The 19,586-nt window shown below is 42.5% G+C and overlaps 2 protein-coding genes across 3 annotated transcripts in view; one reads left to right on the top strand and one right to left on the bottom strand.

The window, feature by feature from the left end:
• The window catches only part of CEP250 (centrosomal protein 250), a 132,578-nt gene that overhangs the window by 1,230 nt on the left and 111,762 nt on the right, over nt 1-19,586 (top strand). For both annotated transcript variants that reach the window (XM_083444115.1, XM_083444114.1), the window contains exons 2-3: nt 183-605; nt 13,934-13,999. The gene's annotated coding sequence lies outside the window, so the exon portion shown is untranslated. The remainder of the gene's footprint in view (nt 1-182; nt 606-13,933; nt 14,000-19,586) is intronic.
• On the bottom strand, nt 1,519-13,912 carry FAM83C (family with sequence similarity 83 member C). The gene is made up of 4 exons (XM_083444132.1): nt 12,979-13,912; nt 8,226-8,393; nt 6,455-6,579; nt 1,519-3,821 (listed from the first exon to the last, which is right to left on the bottom strand). Exons 1-4 carry the CDS (start codon nt 13,525-13,527, stop codon nt 2,954-2,956), a joined length of 1,710 nt encoding a protein of 569 aa, XP_083300258.1. The 5' UTR covers nt 13,528-13,912; the 3' UTR covers nt 1,519-2,953.

Genomic DNA, 19,586 nt, shown 5'->3' with positions numbered 1-19,586 from the left:
AATCAGGGCCAAAGGGATTGGGATGGGGCAGTGGCGGTGGTGTTGCACTCAGTAAGACACCCAGTCCCTATAATCTAGTGGTTCTTGCAGGGGCACAATGCACTAGATGTTAATTCGTTAGCATTATTTCTGATGTCTAAAAGTTGGAACACCTGAGAACTGTAGCACCTTTGCTTCCCCAGAGCCTCCTGCATCTGCTAGCAGCAGCCCAGTAGTAAAGCCTCGACTTCAAAGGGAGAAACATCTGGCTGTTTCAGCATCTGTTTTCAAGCCAGAAGATTAAGCAGCAGAGAAGTTACTGGTATCATGGGCCAGGAGTCAGCTCTGTCTGCGGTACAGCCTGAAAGGGGAGAAGGTAGAGTGACTCCACTTGCAGCTGATCAGCTTTCAAGGATACAGAGGAGAAGACACTGATGAGAAACAGCTGGCTTCAGCCTTCTTAAGCAGAGCATCCAGCTGCAGTCAGTAGTTCCTGGCCCTACTTTGCTGCTTCCTGTTCACCTTGATCATTGGATTCCCTGGCCCCTGGACCATCTGACCACATGGATTGCTGTTCACCTGACCCTAGGACTGGACCTGACTTTGGATGATGACCCTGCCTACAGGCAAGTAAACTGTTGAGACTCTTCTGGTTCACTGGTCTCCCATTCCATTGAGCTCTGTATGTTGTTGTTCAGTATGAGACTGTGACAGTTGGAACATTTGAAAACTGTAAGGAAACATATCCCATACATAAACCTTTATCCTACTCTAGTAACTGCCCAGTTTGCGCATCACTTTAAGCCATATTTAAATTATCATTTAAAGATGAATGCACAGTGTGCTGCTGTTCAGGGAGAAAATCACGGCTGCTCCACTCCTCTGCTGTTGCACCCTCCCAAAAATCTCTCCCATCAAGCCCAGAAAACTTTGCTGAACTAGTGCAGCTCTCAAGCAACACATCCAGTCTTGATTTTGAGAAATAACAGGCATAGGTGGTGACAGCCTGCTTCTCTCTACTAAGTAAGGGTTCGAGGAGTTGTTGTTTAGTCGTGCCCGACTCTTCGTGACCCCATGGACCAGAGTAGGCCAGGCACTCCTGTCTTCCACTGCCTCCCACAGTTTGGTCAAACTCAAGTTCGTAGCTTCAAGAACACTGTCCAAGTTAGTCAAAGCTAAATGTGTGTCACTGATTTCAGATTGGAAAGCATGCAATTAATCCTCCCACTGAAATCAGTGGAACTTCCAAGTGCGTAACTTTGGACTGTGACCTAATTCTGTTCCATTGGCTCAGGTGGAATGAGGTATTCTAGGATTGCGTAAACCCTTTATTAAAATCTGGTTGACCACCTATTTGGGATAAATACAACATGTGTTCATGTAATTAAACACACACACACACACACACAGCACAGTCTCAAGGAATTCAGAATTCAGGTTGTATAGGCTGCTGTTCAGGACATTTCCAGGCATCTGCATCACCCTTTGGAAAGGCTTTTTGTATATGTGACACCAGTGCTCAGTACTCAGAGGCCCAACTTGTGCAACACAAAAGTGTTTATTAAACACAAAGAGTCAATAATTATAGCCCTTCCCATGCTATCTTTCATCACAGGGTTCACAGGCTATTTTTAAGAGATACAATCAAAGCAAACCAATGTATTCTCGGTGTTTTCTTCCTGCAAGAGCACATTTATTTATTTATTTTTACAAGAGCAAAACCTATGACTGACAAGGCACTGGGATTTATACAGTAGCTTTGCATAATTTCATATGACTAATCCCCCTATCACTAAGCATTTTTCATATTATCTGCTGCTTCCTCCATTAGAATTAATAGCTTTATGCAGGGCTGGTCCAAAACATTTTGGCACTTGAGTCAAACCTCAAAATGGCACCTCCTTGCTACCATGGAAGAATGGCTGAGTGAAGATCTACATTGGGAACAAGGGGGGAATAAAGACCTATATTGGGAACAAGAGCGGGAGGAGACCAGGAGCACCTTCTGTTCACCAGGAAGGTGCTGCCGAGGTAGCAGTTCCAGCCTCCACAGAGTGCACCGTAGCTGTTGCTGCTACTGTGGCAGCAGCAGCAGGCAATGCATTAATTGGAGGCCAGATATTCTGCCCCTGTGGATCCTGCTGCCTAAGGCAGCTGCCTCACCTTGCCTCATGCGTGGGTCAGCCCTGACTCTGACATTTCTGGGGGAGAAGGAAAGAGAAGTGGGCAAGTAACAACTGGGAGTAGGTGGGAGCATAGCTTTTACTTTGGCTTCTGCTGATCTTTACAACTTTTACCTCTGTGAACTCTTCCCCTTGGCAGCAACGATTTCTTGCAGCTCTGACTAGAGAGTGCTTCTGGTTCCACTAACAAGCTGAATTGAAGTCTCTCTACCAGTATTTTAAAGTGGGTGGTTTGTGTGCCTCATGTTACTTTTAAATGGATTGATTACATTTTTATCCTTTTTTCCCTCCACTGAGCTCAGGATGACATACAGGTCCACTCTACTCCCTCATTTACCTTTACAACAACCCTACATTTTGCTGAGAGATAGCAGTTGGCTCAAGATCCCCAATGAACCTCACCAAAGAGACTTCCTGGTCATGATTCAATACTCTTAACTTCTACAAGTGAGAGATTTAGTCAACCCCACCCATTATTTCAGGAGTCACTAGTTATGTAATGGTGCAGAAGTCTAGACTAACCAATTTTCCAGCTTTCAGAATATGCCATCCTTTATATTAATTCTAGCACCCTACAATATCAAGAGTTCATCCTATAGCTGTCACATAGCTATGGGTTTATATTTCTGGACTCCTTTTTAAGACTATTCAGGTTTTTTGTTTTTTAAAACTAAGTCTGATACACCCAACTATGAATGGGAGATTTGGGACTTCCATATTTTTGTATTATTGCAGTTATAATTAACCATTTGAATCAGATCATATGTTTTTGCTAAAATGATAATACAAAATTACATCTCAAATCGACTGTGAACTAGCTTTGGTTTTGACTTGTTATAGTTGGTAATGAGATCCAATTTACTGTGACCAAGAGTCATTCTTTTTTCATCCCTGTGTATTTTGCTGCTGTTTTTCGTTGGCACATCATCAGAGGAGCAATAGGAACTAGAATCCGTGGTCTTCGGCTCAAAATGTACTGATTTAGTAGGCTTGTTACTGAGATCTAGTCTGCTGTAGCCATGAGTTGCTGGTTTTTCATCCTTCTGTATTTTGTTTACATCTTCCATAGCTTGAACAGTATAAGGGAACTTTTTGTTGACTTTCATTCCTATACTCTCAGGCAGAAGCTTCAAATCGTGCCCATTTCTTGTGTTGTTGCTTAGTATTGGTGAAGATGTTGACAGCAAAGATGTCTTAAGTCTTAGTAGATTAGGTGCATCATTTAATTTAGCTGATGCACTGCAGCTAGAGTCCAGCAGCTCCCTGGGCTGGTATTTCAAGTCATTAAGTCCCAGGAAGCCTGAAACATTCATTCTTGTTTCACCGGGAGTCCATTCTTTAATTTCACAGTGTGCATTAGAAGTTGTCAGGTCTAGATATGGTGATCTCCTTATGCTTACTACGCTTGAATTTGAGAGGCTAGTTGAGGGGCTTGTGGTCTCGCTCTCATTCATTTGAATACGCTTAGAAACTGGCTCAAGTTTCTGCAACAATCTGTGGGGAGAGGTTGTGGATTTTTCAGCTTTGGGGATGCTGAGTTTGTTCACAGATCTAGACTCGGCATATATGCATCGGAACTCTCTGTCAAAGTCCTCAACAATTTTTCCTTTGAAGTGTGTCACTAGGCCAGTGTGGACTTGACTGCACAGCCACGTAAAACTGAAAAGGAAAGGATTCAGAGACCCTGTGAATCATCAACATACAAAATAACTCTGATTTCAAATAGTTATCTATTTGGATACTATGGAAATGCATTGGACAGGATAGTTAGCTGAACACATCAGTATTATTTCAGTGCATGAAAATAATGGGTGGAGCAGTTTGAGGAGCAGTGATTCAGGATGAGTTCACAAGCATTAGGTTTGTTGGGCAATAATTGAAGCTATTACCTGAATATGCCAAGCTATTATATTTCATGGTTGTTATAAGATCCTAGCAACAGATATGGGGGAAAAGCTGGTAGGTTTGTTTGTTGTTGTCATATAGTCAGTATGTCAGAGAAAAAGACCTTGTGGGCCATTCCATGCACACCAGTATTCCCTAGATTTGTCTTTGATTTGCTCCCCAGTCTACAGTGTAAGGAAATATCATTGGCCCTACCACTTGGCAACTCCAGGTGGTGCTGTGTTGGCAGCACATGTTACAGAGGTGACTGTTCAGAAATAGAAATCGAAGCAAAAATGGGGTGTTTGCTGCAGAATGTGAATAATCCTTTACAAGGGTTTAGCCCTGGACTTTATTTTCAATATTAAGGGCCAGCTCTGGGATATGAAAAAGTAATGGGTGTTCCTGAACATGTGTAAAGCACTTTCTGCTCAAGATGAGTTACTGGAGCTAATCTCCATATATATTGGTTTAAAATTTAGTTTAGAGGAGAAGGTGTCTAGGGAGGCTTGACCTCCATCTTCCTCCAAGAGGTTTGCTCCAGGTCTGTGTGCCATTGGGGTTACAGTGGAAATCATCAGCTTACGATATGACATTCTTACAGTGGCAGCACCCTGTCAGAGAAGCTCACTCCAACTCTGCTCTAATTATCTTTCAGATTCTGAGTTTGGGACTCTTGAGTTTTTTGGTTCACTGTTCCCGCTGGTTGTTTCCTGCTGCTGAATCGAATTAGTTAACAATGTTCTGCTGTGATTTACAGTTTATTTTATCATGTTCTTATTTACTGTTGTATTATGCATTTTTAATTTTTTTGTTAGCCATTTCCCAGAACTTTTTATAAAGAAACCGTTTCTTTTAGAGATTTCCCACTGGCCTGGCATTGTGGGCAAACAAGGGAAGGACAACATGTGAATAATCCCACAAGTATTGTTGGGGTGAGGGGCTAGTGCAGGGGTCAGCAAACCATTTTAGCAGGGGGCTGGTCCACTGTCCCTCAGGCCTTGTGGTGGGGGGACTGGACTGTTTTTTTGGGGGGTGGATGAACAAATTCCTATGCCCCACAAATAACCCAGAGATGTGTTTTAAATAAAAGCATAGTCTACTCGTGTAAAAACACGCTGATTCCTGGACCGGATTTAGAAGACAGTTGGGCCGGATCTGGCACCCGGGCCTTAGTTTGCCTACCCATGGGGTAGTGGATCCAGGACCTGATGCGAGGCAGGAATAGATTAGTAGCATCAGTTGCTCCCTCTTCTAACTGGGGATCATTGAAATGCAAGGAGGAGGGTTAGTGAACCAAGAGCCCCAAAAGAGTGGCATCGGAGGGTGGAACTTCTGGACCCTTAATAATGATGTAGAAGAAGGGATTTCAGGAGTTGTAGGTTTTCAGCTCTGGATGACAAGCTGCAATTGCTAAAACATCCTCTTCTACATAAATATTAAAGGTACAGGAGACTTGTCCCGTTTTGTCTGGTTTATTTGAAATTGGAAATGTGTAAATGGATTCTGAGTAGAATAGTTGAAGTGCGACTAATCCCAGCAACACAAGAATCCAGTGGGTGGGGTTTTAATACTGCATCAATGGTGTCTTGTGCTGGTGCAATAAGTTACCCTGTTCCTAAATGCCCTTGACAATTAACAAGTCTGACTGCCAAGTTATTATAAACTTCCACACCCAAGTATCCCTTCCTATTAAAAGCCATTAAGGGGGGAAATGCCATTTTGGAATGCATGCATTGTAGTTCTTTGAGATGGCTTCATGATATGGGAACATTCCACTGGGTTCCCAGGCTTCCTGTAAGTTAAAATGAGAGGGCAAGGGAAAGGCAGCTATTAAAGTGTTGATGAATCTGTCTGGGTGGAAAGGAGTGAGTTGTATCAGTCAAGGAAGTCGTCTTGGCTGCAGTTAAAACAAGACAGGGCTGTTTCCTCCTGAAGGCAAAGCCAAGGGATTGGCATGTGTGGCAGGGTAATTGAGGCATGCAGATAAAAAGGAAGCTGCACTTACTGATGATGAAATACAGCTGCTATAGCATCAGCAAGGAAAGGGACAAGATCAATGAGTGGACAGTCAGCTTGTGAAACTTATCTCTTTTATATAAATGTTTGTGTCAGTGTCATATTATCTCTATTTACTTGGAAGGAGATTAGGGAGATCCATGTTCAACCACAATGTCTGGGTCAGTCATACTCTCAACACAATCTGTTTCCATGGAAGAACTGCCCTGCAAAATTCTGAGAAGTGTGAATTTCAAAGGATTGGCTGTGTTTTGGTTCTCATATACCCCACTGCCAAATTGCATGAACAAAGTAGCAAGCATATCAATCCTATTCACAGGGCCTAAAATAGCACAGGTCCTAAAGAAAGAGGTGGCCATATCTTACATGCATTGTTCATGATATCTCACCTGTAGGTCCCTGCAAGGACTTCTTCGCCATCTATCAACACAAATTTCTCAAGTGCTTGTCCTGTAAGCTTCTTGCCAGCTTTGCTGTAGTATGTGTCTCCACTCACACAGCGTATGCGCATATTCTGAAATGGGAACAAGGCACAGTAGAGATCAAAGGGAGCAAAGACAAATGTCCCGTCTTTTCTGTGCTGAACTTAAATATGTATGCAGTGTGTGTAAATTAATATGAAACTTGGAATTTGCCATTGCAGTATATATATCTACATCAACAGTGTGTTTGGATTTAAGGGAATGTTTCTTTAAAAAATCGCATGTACATGTTTCCTTACCCCATGAAGATTAACAGCACAATTATATACAGTAAATGTCAACTTGGAAGTAGGGCACAGTGAGTTCATTGGGGCTTAATCCCAGGTGAGGATGCATAGTTGCAGTTTAAATATATATCTCAAAATATAATAACTGCTGCAGATATGAAAGACCAGGAGCTGTTTTGCCTCATGTTTTGAGGCAAAATACTCTAAAATTATAAAATACTGGAAACCGGTTGTGGGGCCTCTATCATTTGACTCCTTTCAAATCCTATTTAGATATTTGAAAGCTATAGTAGCTGTAGACATAACTCTTTATCAATAAATGTGCAATACGTTCGAACAGCCAGAATTGCAGTAACCCAAAAGTGGCAGAAAAGAAAAATCTCTGATACAGAATGGTTATTAAGAGTGTGCGATCAGGCTCATATTGACAAATATAATATAGATTAAATAATGTAGACAAGCAGGCTATTTGATTATTAGAATATGGAAATAGAATTCTGTTGAACTGGATGAATTTGGTCCAATCCACCAAGGCAGAACTTATATTTTAATTCCTGAAGAAAGTGCTTTGAAGAAGAACATAGTTTGAGAAGACAAAGGGCACAATTAGACATGACACCAGCAGGCCCGTAAGTTTAAATCCATGTTTGCCCCAATTGTATTTAAAATATTTTAAATTCTATTGCTCCCTCAGGCAGTTTTATTTTCAGTTGAGTTACCATACCAGAAATGAGCATAGATGGAAGAAAAGGGATGTGTGTGTGTGGTTCACTCTCTGGCCCCATGTGCTTCAAGCATGAGCTTTCATTAAACCCATCTTTATATGTGATCAAGGCAGACCTGGGTATATAAACAAATGTTTCTGTTGCCATCCTATCTGGTTTCACCCAAAATGGATGGATGGAAATACTTGGGTGAAGACCTCACAGTGTGTCACTGATCCTGATGCATGGTATGTGCCTTTGTGACTTAGCCCTGATAATTGTCACTGTCTCTGCTCTTGGGGTGTTCAGCTGCTCCTGAGTGGTAGAAATGAGACGTGAAGCCACCTCTGCCAATGCACAACCTCTGCTTTACAGGCTGCACTTGTCCTGTTTGCTTTTCTGTCTGTCATCCAGCTGAACAAACATTCAGCAACACATTGTACTTTTTCACCTACATTGTAAGGAGGCAGGGATCAAAATTCAATCTTCTTTTTTAAATGACGGTATAGCAAAACTGCAAACTGATATTGGTGTTATACAAATTTAACTGTTATGTCTTCCAAAAAAGCCTGGGGTTTAGGTCTGGTGAGGATGCTAAGAATTGTTAGAGGTCTCTAGCCCCCACCCTCTCTCACGGCACTATAATGACAGGCATATAACTGTCCTCCCCCTTTAATGTCCATATATTTTCTCACAGGTTGTTTTAACTTAGTAGTACTATACTAGCAAAACTAACTAGAAACGTACTGGGAAGTCATCCATAGTGAGATCCATTTTATTGCACATTTCTGCAAAGTGCCTCAAGTTCTTTTCATCAAGGATCAGGTAAACCGGAACACGCCGTCTGCTTGATGCCTCCATCAGGTCACTGAGGATCTCCATGTCTGTGAAGAGATCCATCATAATCGCAATCACCTGCACAGATGGGGGCGAAAGTGATAGGAGACATGTTAAAAAATACCAGCAGTAGATCTGTACTATTAAAAATTATTTTCAAAACATAGCAACGAGTTCCAGTATCTCTGTAAGTGATTTAGTTTGCTTTGGGAAAATGGAAGAGCAAGAGTACTTTGCAGATAAAGAGTACTTTGGCACAGAGATTCTTCTGGCCCTCTATCCTAGGCTGCTCCCACACTAGCTCTTTTGTGTGGAATATCGGTCCTTTGGTAACTCACTTTTTATGGCGAGTCTATGCAATATCGCTGACAAATAGGTACATCTTAGTGTTCTTTCTGCTGTTCACTCATGGTGGTTTTTTCCCCTTCTAGATTTGACTTAGCAGTGTTGTTGTTTGCAATAAATACCATTGCAGCACCAGTCTTTCAGATAATCCTGGGATTTATGTATTAGCCGAACAGTGAGCATTAGAAAGCATTTTGACTAAGTATAATTTCCAGACACACTTCAAGGGAAGCCCCATGTAGAACACATTGTGGTGATATGACTGAGGCATGTGTCACTGTGGCTAGATCTGCCTTCTCAGCTTGAGCAAAGGCACTCCTAGCCACAGCAGCTGCCTGGATAGCCAGGTGTAATGCTAGGCCAGGAGCTACAAGCCTGGTGCTTCAGGTAGAGGTCATCCCCATCACAACAGGTCATATTTCTGTTCCCAGATCACCTTATCTACTAACCAGCATTACTGCTATCTTGGCTGCATTAGAATCACAGAATAAGAATTGTAGAGTTGGAAGCCACACCCAGGAATTTCCATGTTTGGCACAGTTTAATCAAACATTGATTCTAACTTTTATTTATTATAAGAATTATGGCTGCCTTGCACCCACAAAACTTTGGTACCCCAACATGTAGCAGTATACAATGCAGCCACATAGCAGCCACATTAAGCAATTGTTTCTCTACAGTTTTCAGTGCATTTCCTCAACACTCCTTATAGCAGAAAGTTCAGGGCTTGTTTGTTTTGCAAGCGGGTTTGGTGTGCAATCTGAATTTGGCAGTATGCAATTGAATCCCGCCCACAAAATGGTGGCAATCTGGAAATGCCCCAAGGCTTAATTGTGGAGGGAGTTTCATAACTCAGTTTGGCAGGCCAGGACCTGAAGGGAATCCTGTACTTTGAAGTTCTTCTCATATCAAATAGATGGATTAATCTAAAGTATTTGTATGCTGCCTTTCATGCAAATATATCCCAGACTGGTTCCTAATAGTAAATTACAATAAAATGCAATTACTTAATGAAATACCAGGGTGGGGGTGGAGCCAACAACAACTCCATAAATAAAAACCACCCCACAAATTAACCACAAGTTTAAAACAAATTCAGGGAGGATAATGGAAGTCTCAATTACAGTGTTTCAAATATAACATCTTTTACCATAAGAGCGAAACTATCCATTTTATATACAGTGCCTGAGGGAATTAAAAATGCCTTAACCTGGCAACAGTATACTTTACATATGAAGTATTTCTGTTTCACCATGAGTATTAAATATTAAGTTAATAGAGTTAAATATTAGGAGATTGACCATAGCTCAATGATAGCGTGCACACAGGAGTTACAGCAGTGAAGGAGGAGTATGAGCTGAAAAGGCCCATTGTCTAACTCCCTTGTTATATTTGCTTTTGGCTACTGCATGTTGTTTAAGTATCATAGAATCTTAGAACTGTAGAGTTGGAAGGGACCCCTAGGATCATCTAGTCTAGTCCAGCCCCCTGTAATGCAGCTGTCCCATATGGGGATAAAACCTGCAGCCTTGATGTTATCAGCACCATTTTCTAACCAGCTGAGCTAGCTAAAGCACAAGTGATCTTCACATATTTTTTGCATTTAGTTATATTTACAGTTTTGGAATGTGTTGTATGTTATTGTTTTTTTATGTTATTTTGAAATTGTTTTTGTAGTGTTTGAAATGCCTTCCCATTTCTTTGTTGTAAGTGCTTTGAGCATGTTTTTGTGTATGGAAAAATGGCATACAAATAAAATGAATGAGTGGCTTAGAACAAGTGATATGTGGATTATATATGCATGCGTGTGCGCATGTGCATACATGCATTTGTAATCATGGGTTTGTAAGCGACCCTCGGAACTGTCCTGTCTCAGCTGCTTCAAATGCAAACGTGTACAACACATGCACAGTCTTAATCTGTGATATGCAAAGCTGCTATAAGAATTGAATAGAAATACTAATTTCTCAAGGTGTGTCTTTCCCACCACAATGATAGTGACATTTCCTCTCTTCTATTCAGTTCTTTAGCATCCATAGATCTGGCACCCCTGCCAACTAATGAGCTTAATTTCAGTGTCACACTCTTATTTCTGTAGGGGTTTTGTAATGACACCAATATTACAACATTCCAGTAAGCAGCTGAATTAACTGATCTCAACCATAAATGTCGATTAGCACTAAGTATTTGTACAAACTGGGAGTGCACTTAATCCTGCCACCCGTCATGTGTCCTTGCCACCTCTTCCTCAGGCAATACAGTCACACAGCTCTTGTCGGTTCTTATTATTGTTGGCATCTGAGACAATGGAGGAGTGCGCCTTTGGGGGTGAAGCCAAACCACACGGGAGACTTACAGCGCCTGCTGTGACTGTATGGATTGTTATATTACTCCAGAGAATCATGGGAGTTGTGATTTGTTTACCGCCTCCTCACAACTCTCAGTGCTTTTAACAAACTACAGTTTTTAGGATTCTTTGGGGAAAGCCATGACTGTTAAAGTGGTAGTGTTTGGCGTGAATGTCATAGACGATTAAATGGAAATTAATTCTATTCAAATGAATAACAGATCTACATGTAAATGTATTTAGGAAACAAATCTATTCACAGATGTGTTGCAAGCTCTGTTAAGTACTTTCAGCAGTCACCAGAGCAAGGTCTGTAGACATCTTGACATAGCACACACATGCACAAACACTTTGGAATTACTCCTTTGAGAGAATAAACATCAAACATTTTACACTGAAGAGGAAAAACTACTATGAAGGCAAGTTTTGAGGAGATAATGAACTAGCAGGAACCTGGCATCCTATTCATGGTTCTTTCCTAGAAAAGCCACATGGACTGTGGTATAACATTTTCCACATACATTTCTTGACTGACTCATCCCAAAGAACTCTCCTGTCTTGAGATTCTGCTGGGCTACAGTTTAGGAATGGCCAAGAGGAGACTGCAGGGCTAGGTATGGTCCGGGAAGCCATTTTATTTGGTCCTTGGAGACCACACCAAATTTAATGAGTGTATGACAACCATTTTCTCTACCATTTCATGCTTTAGGGAAAACATTTTCAGAAGCTGGGAGAGATTATTTACAGTTTAATGTTGCTTCTGTTTTTGAGTTTTGCACGTGATACCTGGGCCATGCATACACCCATCTGCTCCATGATGGTGAAGTTCTCGCTCCTAGGTTGCAAAAATGACTTTATACTAAAGAATAATATAAGTAAATCTAATAATTTCTAAGGTGTGCGGCAAAATATTATTCTTCCGCCAGAATTCTTATAATGGTGTTGAAAATATAGACTGGCCACTTCTGCAATAGCTAAATATGACATACTTTCCACTACAATACTGAGCAATAGAGCGTCAAAGCCTGTCATGTAACCCATCAGATAAGAAACTCATACAAGGCTAAAATACTAACACACAAACACACACGGGGTTGACATAATACTTAAATAATTGTATCCAATGCTGTCCAAATCCAAACCAAAATCCCAACCATCTGGAGTAGAGGTGCTGTGTGGGAGACTGCTGGGCACATGAAAGGAGGGAGAAGTTCAGATGTGGAAGTTGAAATCTGCTGCGTGAGCAGAGCAGTGGTGTTGGCTATAACCCAAAAATTCTAAGTAGGATATCATAAAAATGGGATCAAGCTACCAGGACTGGCCAAAGACAGTTTTCTGCCAGAGATGAAGGACAAAAAGGTACCCCACTCTTACTCCACATGCAGAAGGCAGCTGCATTTTACTACAATATTAGACGAGATCGGGCGTGTTCAGGGTAGTATGGCCGTAGACGTGCATTTTACTACAATATTAGGAACAGGATGGTGTCCACCACCACACCTGGGACAGACTGTAGGGCACATGCAGCTTTGTTTGCCAACAGAAAAGTACAGAAATGGGGCTCAGAGGGAACAGGAGGGGGAACTGCTCACTTGAGGCAGTCAACTTACTCTTCCTAATGGTAGGACTAGCCTTGCAAACATATAAGTACAGTGGTACCTCAGGTTACATACACTTCAGGTTACATACGCTTCAGGTTACAGACTCTGCTAACCCAGAAATAGTACCTCGGGTTAAGAATTTCGCTTCAGGATGAGAACAGAAATCGTGCTCTAGTGGCATGGCAGCAGCAGGAGGCCCCATTAGCTAAAGTGGTGCTTCAGGTTAAGAAAACTTTCAGGTTAAGAACGGACCTCTGGAACGAATTAAGTACTTAACCCGAGGTACCACTGTAATTCCAGTGCAACACCAGAACCCCAATGATCAGCCCCATCATCCCCTTTTGGTTTATATATCAAATGCTCTACTTACTGTCTTGGCCTTGCCTATCAGAGACCGAAGTAATTCCTTTACATTGTGTGTCTTGTCCCTTTGGAAATACAAAGTGACTTCTGTTTGGCCAAATGATGAGACTGTGGGAACCTCTGGCCAACCGAGCTCCAGATCTGGGGGATCGATGTCTGACATAAATGGGAAGTATGTCCCAGATGTGACTCCAGAGAGGAGGGAAGCCCCGTCACCACTGTCTTCTCTAGTCAGCCCTGACTCTCGTCTTTTAATCGGAGACCCTGTGATGCTTTGACTGTGTTGGCTCATGTAATCCATATCTAATGTGGAAAGAAATGGCAGCTCCTTTTCCTTCGTAATGGCTTGCCGGTAGCCACCTTCTCCCTGTTCCAGAAAGGCATCCACAGCCAGCCTGGCCGTCTCGCTATGCTGCAGCATTGAAGGGGTGATTTCCACCCTCCAGGGCTTTTTCAGATCATCCAAACGGCTTTTCAGTTGCCCTGTGGTCCCTTGGGAGCTCCCATAGCCCCTGTGGAGCCAGCTCATTGCCTCTGCTGTTGGGTAGCCAAACATGATAGTACTCAGAGAAAATGATAGCCCCTCTTGAGAAAAATTCTGCTGCTTTTTCAGTCAGGAGTCCTCCTGTTTGCTGTTTGGTTTTTGCTGGGTTCTTCGACAACGTAGCTCACGACAACTCTCTAGCTCCTGAGGATCCGTATCCTTTGTCCTCCTCAGCCTCTTCTAAACATCCATTCCTTCCAGGAAGAAGGAAACTTCTCTGGTTGTTCCAATTTGTCTGCTGAAGGAAGAAGTAGTTGCTGGAAACAGGGCCTGTTTCGATGTTGCCTTCCTCATGGAAATGTCAAGAAGGATTTCCCCATCTTTTCTGCAGTAGCTGCTTTTAGGTACGCTTCCTCAAGCAGTGAGACTCAAATAAGTTCCCGCCCTAACTAACCGTGAACAAATTTCTCTGTTGCAGTCAAAACCCTGAAACCTGTTCAGGCAGTTCTCATGCCTCGAGAGGAATGCTGGGACCTGTTCTAAGGTCAGTGTGGATTTATGTGACTATAATAACTATATGCAAATGAAAACAGAATGTATTAACACTGAGCCAGGCTCGAAATAGGAAGGAAGATTGTAGTGCTTTAGTGTACATTAGTATTCTTTTTTTCTTTTGGTGTTAATGGGTGCACACCTGTGCAATAAATTCTGCAAATTGCTGTAATTCAGGGCAGGGCAGTGGTTGTTTAGGGTCTCCAGAGCACATATTTTCTTTGAAGTGCACCAGAAAAGTATTAGGCAAACTTATTTTTTCACAATGTTTTAATAACCATGATTTTTAGATTTAGGACAAGCGTAGTCAGCATTCTGACTATTTCTAGGTTATTTCATCTGAAGCTCTCCTCTGGAACTTATTCTGAGGGAAACTTGGAGGGTGATGTTGAGTGAGGGCCTTTTCGGCTGTGGCTCCTTGTCTCTGGAATGCTCTTCCCAGTGAGGTCTGTCTGGCTCCTTCACTGACATATTTTTGATGTTAGGTAAAGACTTAGCTTTTCCACTAGGCTTTTGACGGGCTGAGTCAATTTTGTTCTGGTGCTAGTGTGCTGCTAAAGCTTCCTGCAACTGTTGCGGGCTGCATGTGTGGTGTTTTTAAAAAAAGGAATTGTAGGTGTTCGCTTGAAAATTAAAAAGTTTGATATGACATTTAAATGATATTATGAATTTATGTGTATTTTAAAAAATGTGAGCTGCTTGCATACATTTTAGGTAACAAGCAACTAATATCTCTAAACAATGTTGATAATATGGTGGTGGTGGGGATGCATAAGTAGCTTCTGCTATCACTTTCAGGGTCAGCCCAAGACATTTTGTTGCCTGAGGCAAAGGTCAAAATGATGCTGCTCCCCATTCAATGTACAGAAGCTCATTGAACTGGCAACTGAATCTTATTTCTGCACTGGCAATGGTATAGCCTCCTGGACTGCATCTGAGGCAGCAGGCCAGCTTAGGGGTCCCAGTGGAGGCCATGAGACATACCCAGGGGCATTCTCCAGCTAAGAAGGGGAAACATTTGGTGGGCTTAAGAGAAACAGCCAGAGGGCTGCCATTGCTACTCTGCAGCACCTTCTGCCTGAGGCAGTTGCCTCTCTCTGCCTAATGGTAGGACCAGCCTTGATCAATTTGTATTTACTCACTGTTACATCATAGTGTTCTCATGGGCTAATAATATTGATATATAAATAGCATACATTATGCATTATATGAAAATGCCCATAAGAGCAAGCATTGCCCCCAAGGATATTCAGTGTTCCTTACTTAGTAACAAACGTTTATGTTGTGAACTGCCCTGAGATCTACAGGTACAGGGTGGTATATAAAATTTAATAATAGTAATAATAGAAATAGAGATACAAAAAAGGAAGGGCAGAATATACACTTGAAGTTGCACTGGTTTCAGTGAGAGAGTTGAATGTATGCTTGTGTATTTCCTATTGAAGTAAATGGAACTTTACTATACTTTTTTTGACTGGATCATTTCCTAAGGATCAGCCATGGCTGAATTCCATGTGTTTGTGTGTGTGTGTTTGTGTGTGTGTGTGTGTGTGTGTTTGTGTTTATGTTTATTGCATCCTTCCCCAGATTGGTACCTTCCAGAAGTTTTGGACTATATCTCCAATCAACCTAAAGAGTGGCTGGAGAAACTCAGCCAGATGGGCGGGGTATAAATAATAAATTATTATTATTATTATAAATTATTATTATTAACCCCAGCCAGTATAGCTAATTGCCAGAGCCGATGTGAATTATAGTTCAAAATATCCAGACAGCACCAAGTTGGAGAAGAAAACCTATTTGAAGTATTTTCTAGTCTTTAACTAATATTCCAGATACATTTTCTTATTAATAATAACAACCTAATTTTAAGGTTTGCAAAGCATATTGCCTTTGGATACGAGAGCAGCAATTAATCCTTGCTGCTGACAGTTAGAACTGACATATAGCTACTTAATACTATTGCATTTTTATCAATGTTTCTGAACTGTGGGCATTACAAAAATATGGTAGTGCATGATTGCCGTTTGTTACACATGTAGAAATGTTCATTTTTCAACGGTGACGTCTGGAATCAGAGTAACCCAAGTGTACTTTGGCTTACAAAGCTTTCTGTTTTCCTGCTTCCTCCTTTGTCCTTTGTCCCGCTTTCCCCCAAAGCTACTCCTAAAGGCCAACAACACTCTGGGATGTGATGCAATGGTTTCAGTGGGGGTCAAAATCTGGACAGCAGGGAGGCAAGGCTGACGTGTCTTCCCTTCACTCAATGAGCTCTTTGGACCCCAGACACTGATTTGCTTTAGCAGTTTGCATTCATTTTAATAAGAACATGAGATGAGCCTGCTGGATCAAGCCAGTTGGCCATCTCATCCAGCATCTTCTCCTCCTAGTGGCCCAGCAGATGCCTGTGGGAAGCCCACAAGCTGGATTCAACCAGAAGAGCACTCTCCCCTCCTGTGGGTTCCAGCACCTGGTACACAGAAGCATTGCTGTGGAAGCAGAGCAGATCCATCATGGCTAGTAGCTATTGATAGCCCTCTTCTACATGAATTTGGAAGACCATCACATTTAAATACTGCTTCTGAGCACAAGCTTCTGCCTCTTTCTCCTCCTCTGTTGCCACCACAGGCACTGTACAGGGGGCTGGAGCTGCAAAATTATTAATGGTGTCCTGGTGATGTGACCTAGCCTAAAAAAGGGAAGCCATATCTAGAGGCATGTTTGCCAGGTGCTTCTTTGGTCACGATGGCTTTTGTTAGAGGAAACATCATTTTAATTTCTAAGCCTTCCAAGTCCACCCAGCTTATGGTCAAACAAGACATGAAATTTGGAGATCTATTATTAGATTCCCCCATTGCTGTGGTGGTGGTGGTGATGATGATGATGATGATGATGATAGCAACACTGGTGTGGTGGTAATTGGGGGTGCAATCTTGTTGGGGTTGTGGTGCTGGAGCAGAGAACCCTTTATTCCATTTTGCTCTTGGCGTAAGGCCAAGCTTGTGAGCTGAATCAGCCTTGCTCTTCACTCAAGGGGAGATAGAGGCAGTAGGAAGGAAGGGCTGCAGGGTAGAGTGATGTGGAGAGCTTTGTTGCCATGCTGCAAGCAAGAGGAGAGGTCAGATCCAGCCCTGCTCACTTCAACACAGCAACAGTGTCAGGGATGAAGGTACAGCGGGAGAGCATAGCAATAGCTCTGTCTTCTTCCTAGGGCCATTTTCCCCTATCCAGTGTTCAACAACCTTAGGTCCCCAGATGTTGTTGGGACTACAACTCCCATCAACCATTACTGGCTAAACTGGGTGGAAGTTATGAGAGTTGTGGTCCAACAATAGCCAAGGACCCAAACTTTAAGAACACTGCCCTAATGAAGGTAAATTGAGCAATTGATGGAAGCAGGCTTGAAGAGTAAGTAGATCCTGGCTTTGCTTGTGAGTCTGGCAGGTATAAGAAGAGATGAAGGCAGAGAGAAAGAGAAAGCAAGCAAGCATACACCAATGTAGCAGCTTGGAGCTTCCCCACTGAATCGATGCTAGACAAATAGATATGCCTGCAGTTGTGAGTTGCAATATTAAAATATTGCAAAATCCCTAATGAGAGGAAGAGAGTCCCAGTCATGAAGGAGACACGCACTGTTCACAACATATTGTTGTTAGACATTTTTGCAAACATCTGGGTGTGTATAGTTACAGCCCTGGTGGCATATTCGAAAACAGTATTAATGAGGATAATAATAGTAATTAGAAATAATAGGCAGTATTATCTACTGCCCTGCCGTCACTGCTCTGCAGTGATACTCTTGGGGTGGTCTTGACCAAGTTTAGCTATGATTCCTGCATTGTAGGGGTTTGGACTAGATGACCCTTGGGGTTCCTATGATTCTATGTGATAAAAAATTCTGTGATAAAACTTAGGAGGAAGTACATGGGGACGCGGGTGGCACTGTGGGTTAAAGCCTCAGCACCTAGGACTTGCCGATCGAAAGGTCGGCGGTTTGAATCCCTGCGGTGGGGTGCGCTCCCGTTGTTCGGTCCCAGCGCCTGCCAACCTAGCAGTTCGAAAGCACCCTCAGGTGCAAGTAGATAAATAGGGACCGCTTACTAGCAGGAAGGTAAACAGCGTTCTGTGTGCTGCACTGGCTCACCAGATGCAGCTTGTCACGCTGGCCACGTGACCCGGAAGTGTCTTCGGACAGCGCTGGTTCCCGGTTTTTAGAGTGAGATGAGCGCACAACCCTAGAGTCTGTCAAGGCTGGCCCGTACGGGCAGGGGTACCTTTACTTTACCTTGGTGGCTAACTCCATGGGATGTCTTTTCTAACGTTGGACCTATATCTAATCCCTACAATAGCCTACCTTGCAGGAGTGTTGAAACCATGCACAGAAAGACTGTACAGCACCGTCAAATTAAAAGTACAAAAAACCCCCAAATAAATTAATCTATTGATATGGTTTCTGGTTATGATAAAGCCCTTTCTACTGGAACTTTCTAAACAAAAACTCAGTCACACCCTCTGATTCATTTGGATAAGTGCTGCTGTGTGAAATTAGTATCTGCCTGTCATCCTGGCAAGCATGCAGTGACTATTTATTTTTCAACTACCTTCTCGGTAGTAATTGCGACATCAACTTTCCCCCCAACCAATTCCCGTTCCAGGAAGCTTTGAGGCTATTTTATCACAAGAGGAAACATTTTTGTAGGCAAACAGTGGGATAGAAATCTAAATAACAATAAACGTTTGAGGAAAAACATAACTACATATTCACATATCTGAACCCTAAACTTAAAAGGAAACATTCGTCTAAAGTGAACCGACATGGGAGCACAGTTGAGTGTACTGTCCACTGACTGCTGTAGGAAATGGAACAGGCTTGCTTCAAAGACATGTTGCAACAGACACCTTTCAGTTATAGATTGCAATTGTTTGCACAGGAGGAGGTATGATGCATATAGCGCTCTTAATGTGCCAGCTGTTTCATGATCTCCATTTTACATGCCTTCACAGTGAACCTCTTTCTCTATTCTAATGAGATTAAATCATAGAGCCTTATCTAGATATCTAAGCAAATTCATGACTATGCTAGGATTTGCCCCCAGGTGTTGCAGAACCACCTGCGGTCAGTGTGTTGGACTCAAGCTGGAAAGACTAAAGTTCAAATCCCCCACTTGGTTATGAAGGGCCCAGCCTTTTCAACCCCAAACCCCTGTCCAGGCCATCAGAGCCTTGTGCTAAAGCACTCTTGGTAAGGGAGGAGGACAACATGCATTTGCCTCAAAAGTGTGGCCCTCCCTGGATCTAGCCTGTCTCTAATATTCCCTTCTGGATCCAGTGGGTGGTGGCTGACAGCTGCAGGTACACCTGGAGAAAATAGGTTATCTAGATATATTCAACTTTCCGGCCTGATTTTGGCACCAATGCAGCCTTGGTCACCCTGACTGATGTCCTTTCTTGGGAGAAAAGAGGACTGTGACCCTTCTTGACCACTCAGGAATTTTGACATTATTGACCATGGTGACCTTCTGGAGGGACTCAGGAAGGTGGAATCTGGAAGCACTACATTAAAGTGGTTTTACTCCTTC

The sequence above is a fragment of the Podarcis tiliguerta genome (assembly GCF_965153285.1).
Source record: "Podarcis tiliguerta genome assembly, chromosome: 6".
NCBI classification, from domain to species: domain Eukaryota; kingdom Metazoa; phylum Chordata; class Lepidosauria; order Squamata; family Lacertidae; genus Podarcis; species Podarcis tiliguerta.
The sequence above is the reverse complement of the archived record's forward strand: the minus strand, read 5'-3'. Positions and strand labels throughout refer to the sequence as shown.

Coding starts and splice junctions, on each gene's coding strand:
- FAM83C (XM_083444132.1), bottom strand. CDS start 13,527: ATGTTTGGCTACCCAACAGCAGAGGCAATGAGCTGGCTCCACAGGGGC. Junction 6,580..8,225: donor TCACTATGGATGACTTCCCA/GTACGTTTCTAG, acceptor TTCCCATTTCAG/AATATGCGCATACGCTGTGT. Junction 3,822..6,454: donor GTCCTTGCAGGGACCTACAG/GTGAGATATCAT, acceptor TTTCCTTTTCAG/TTTTACGTGGCTGTGCAGTC.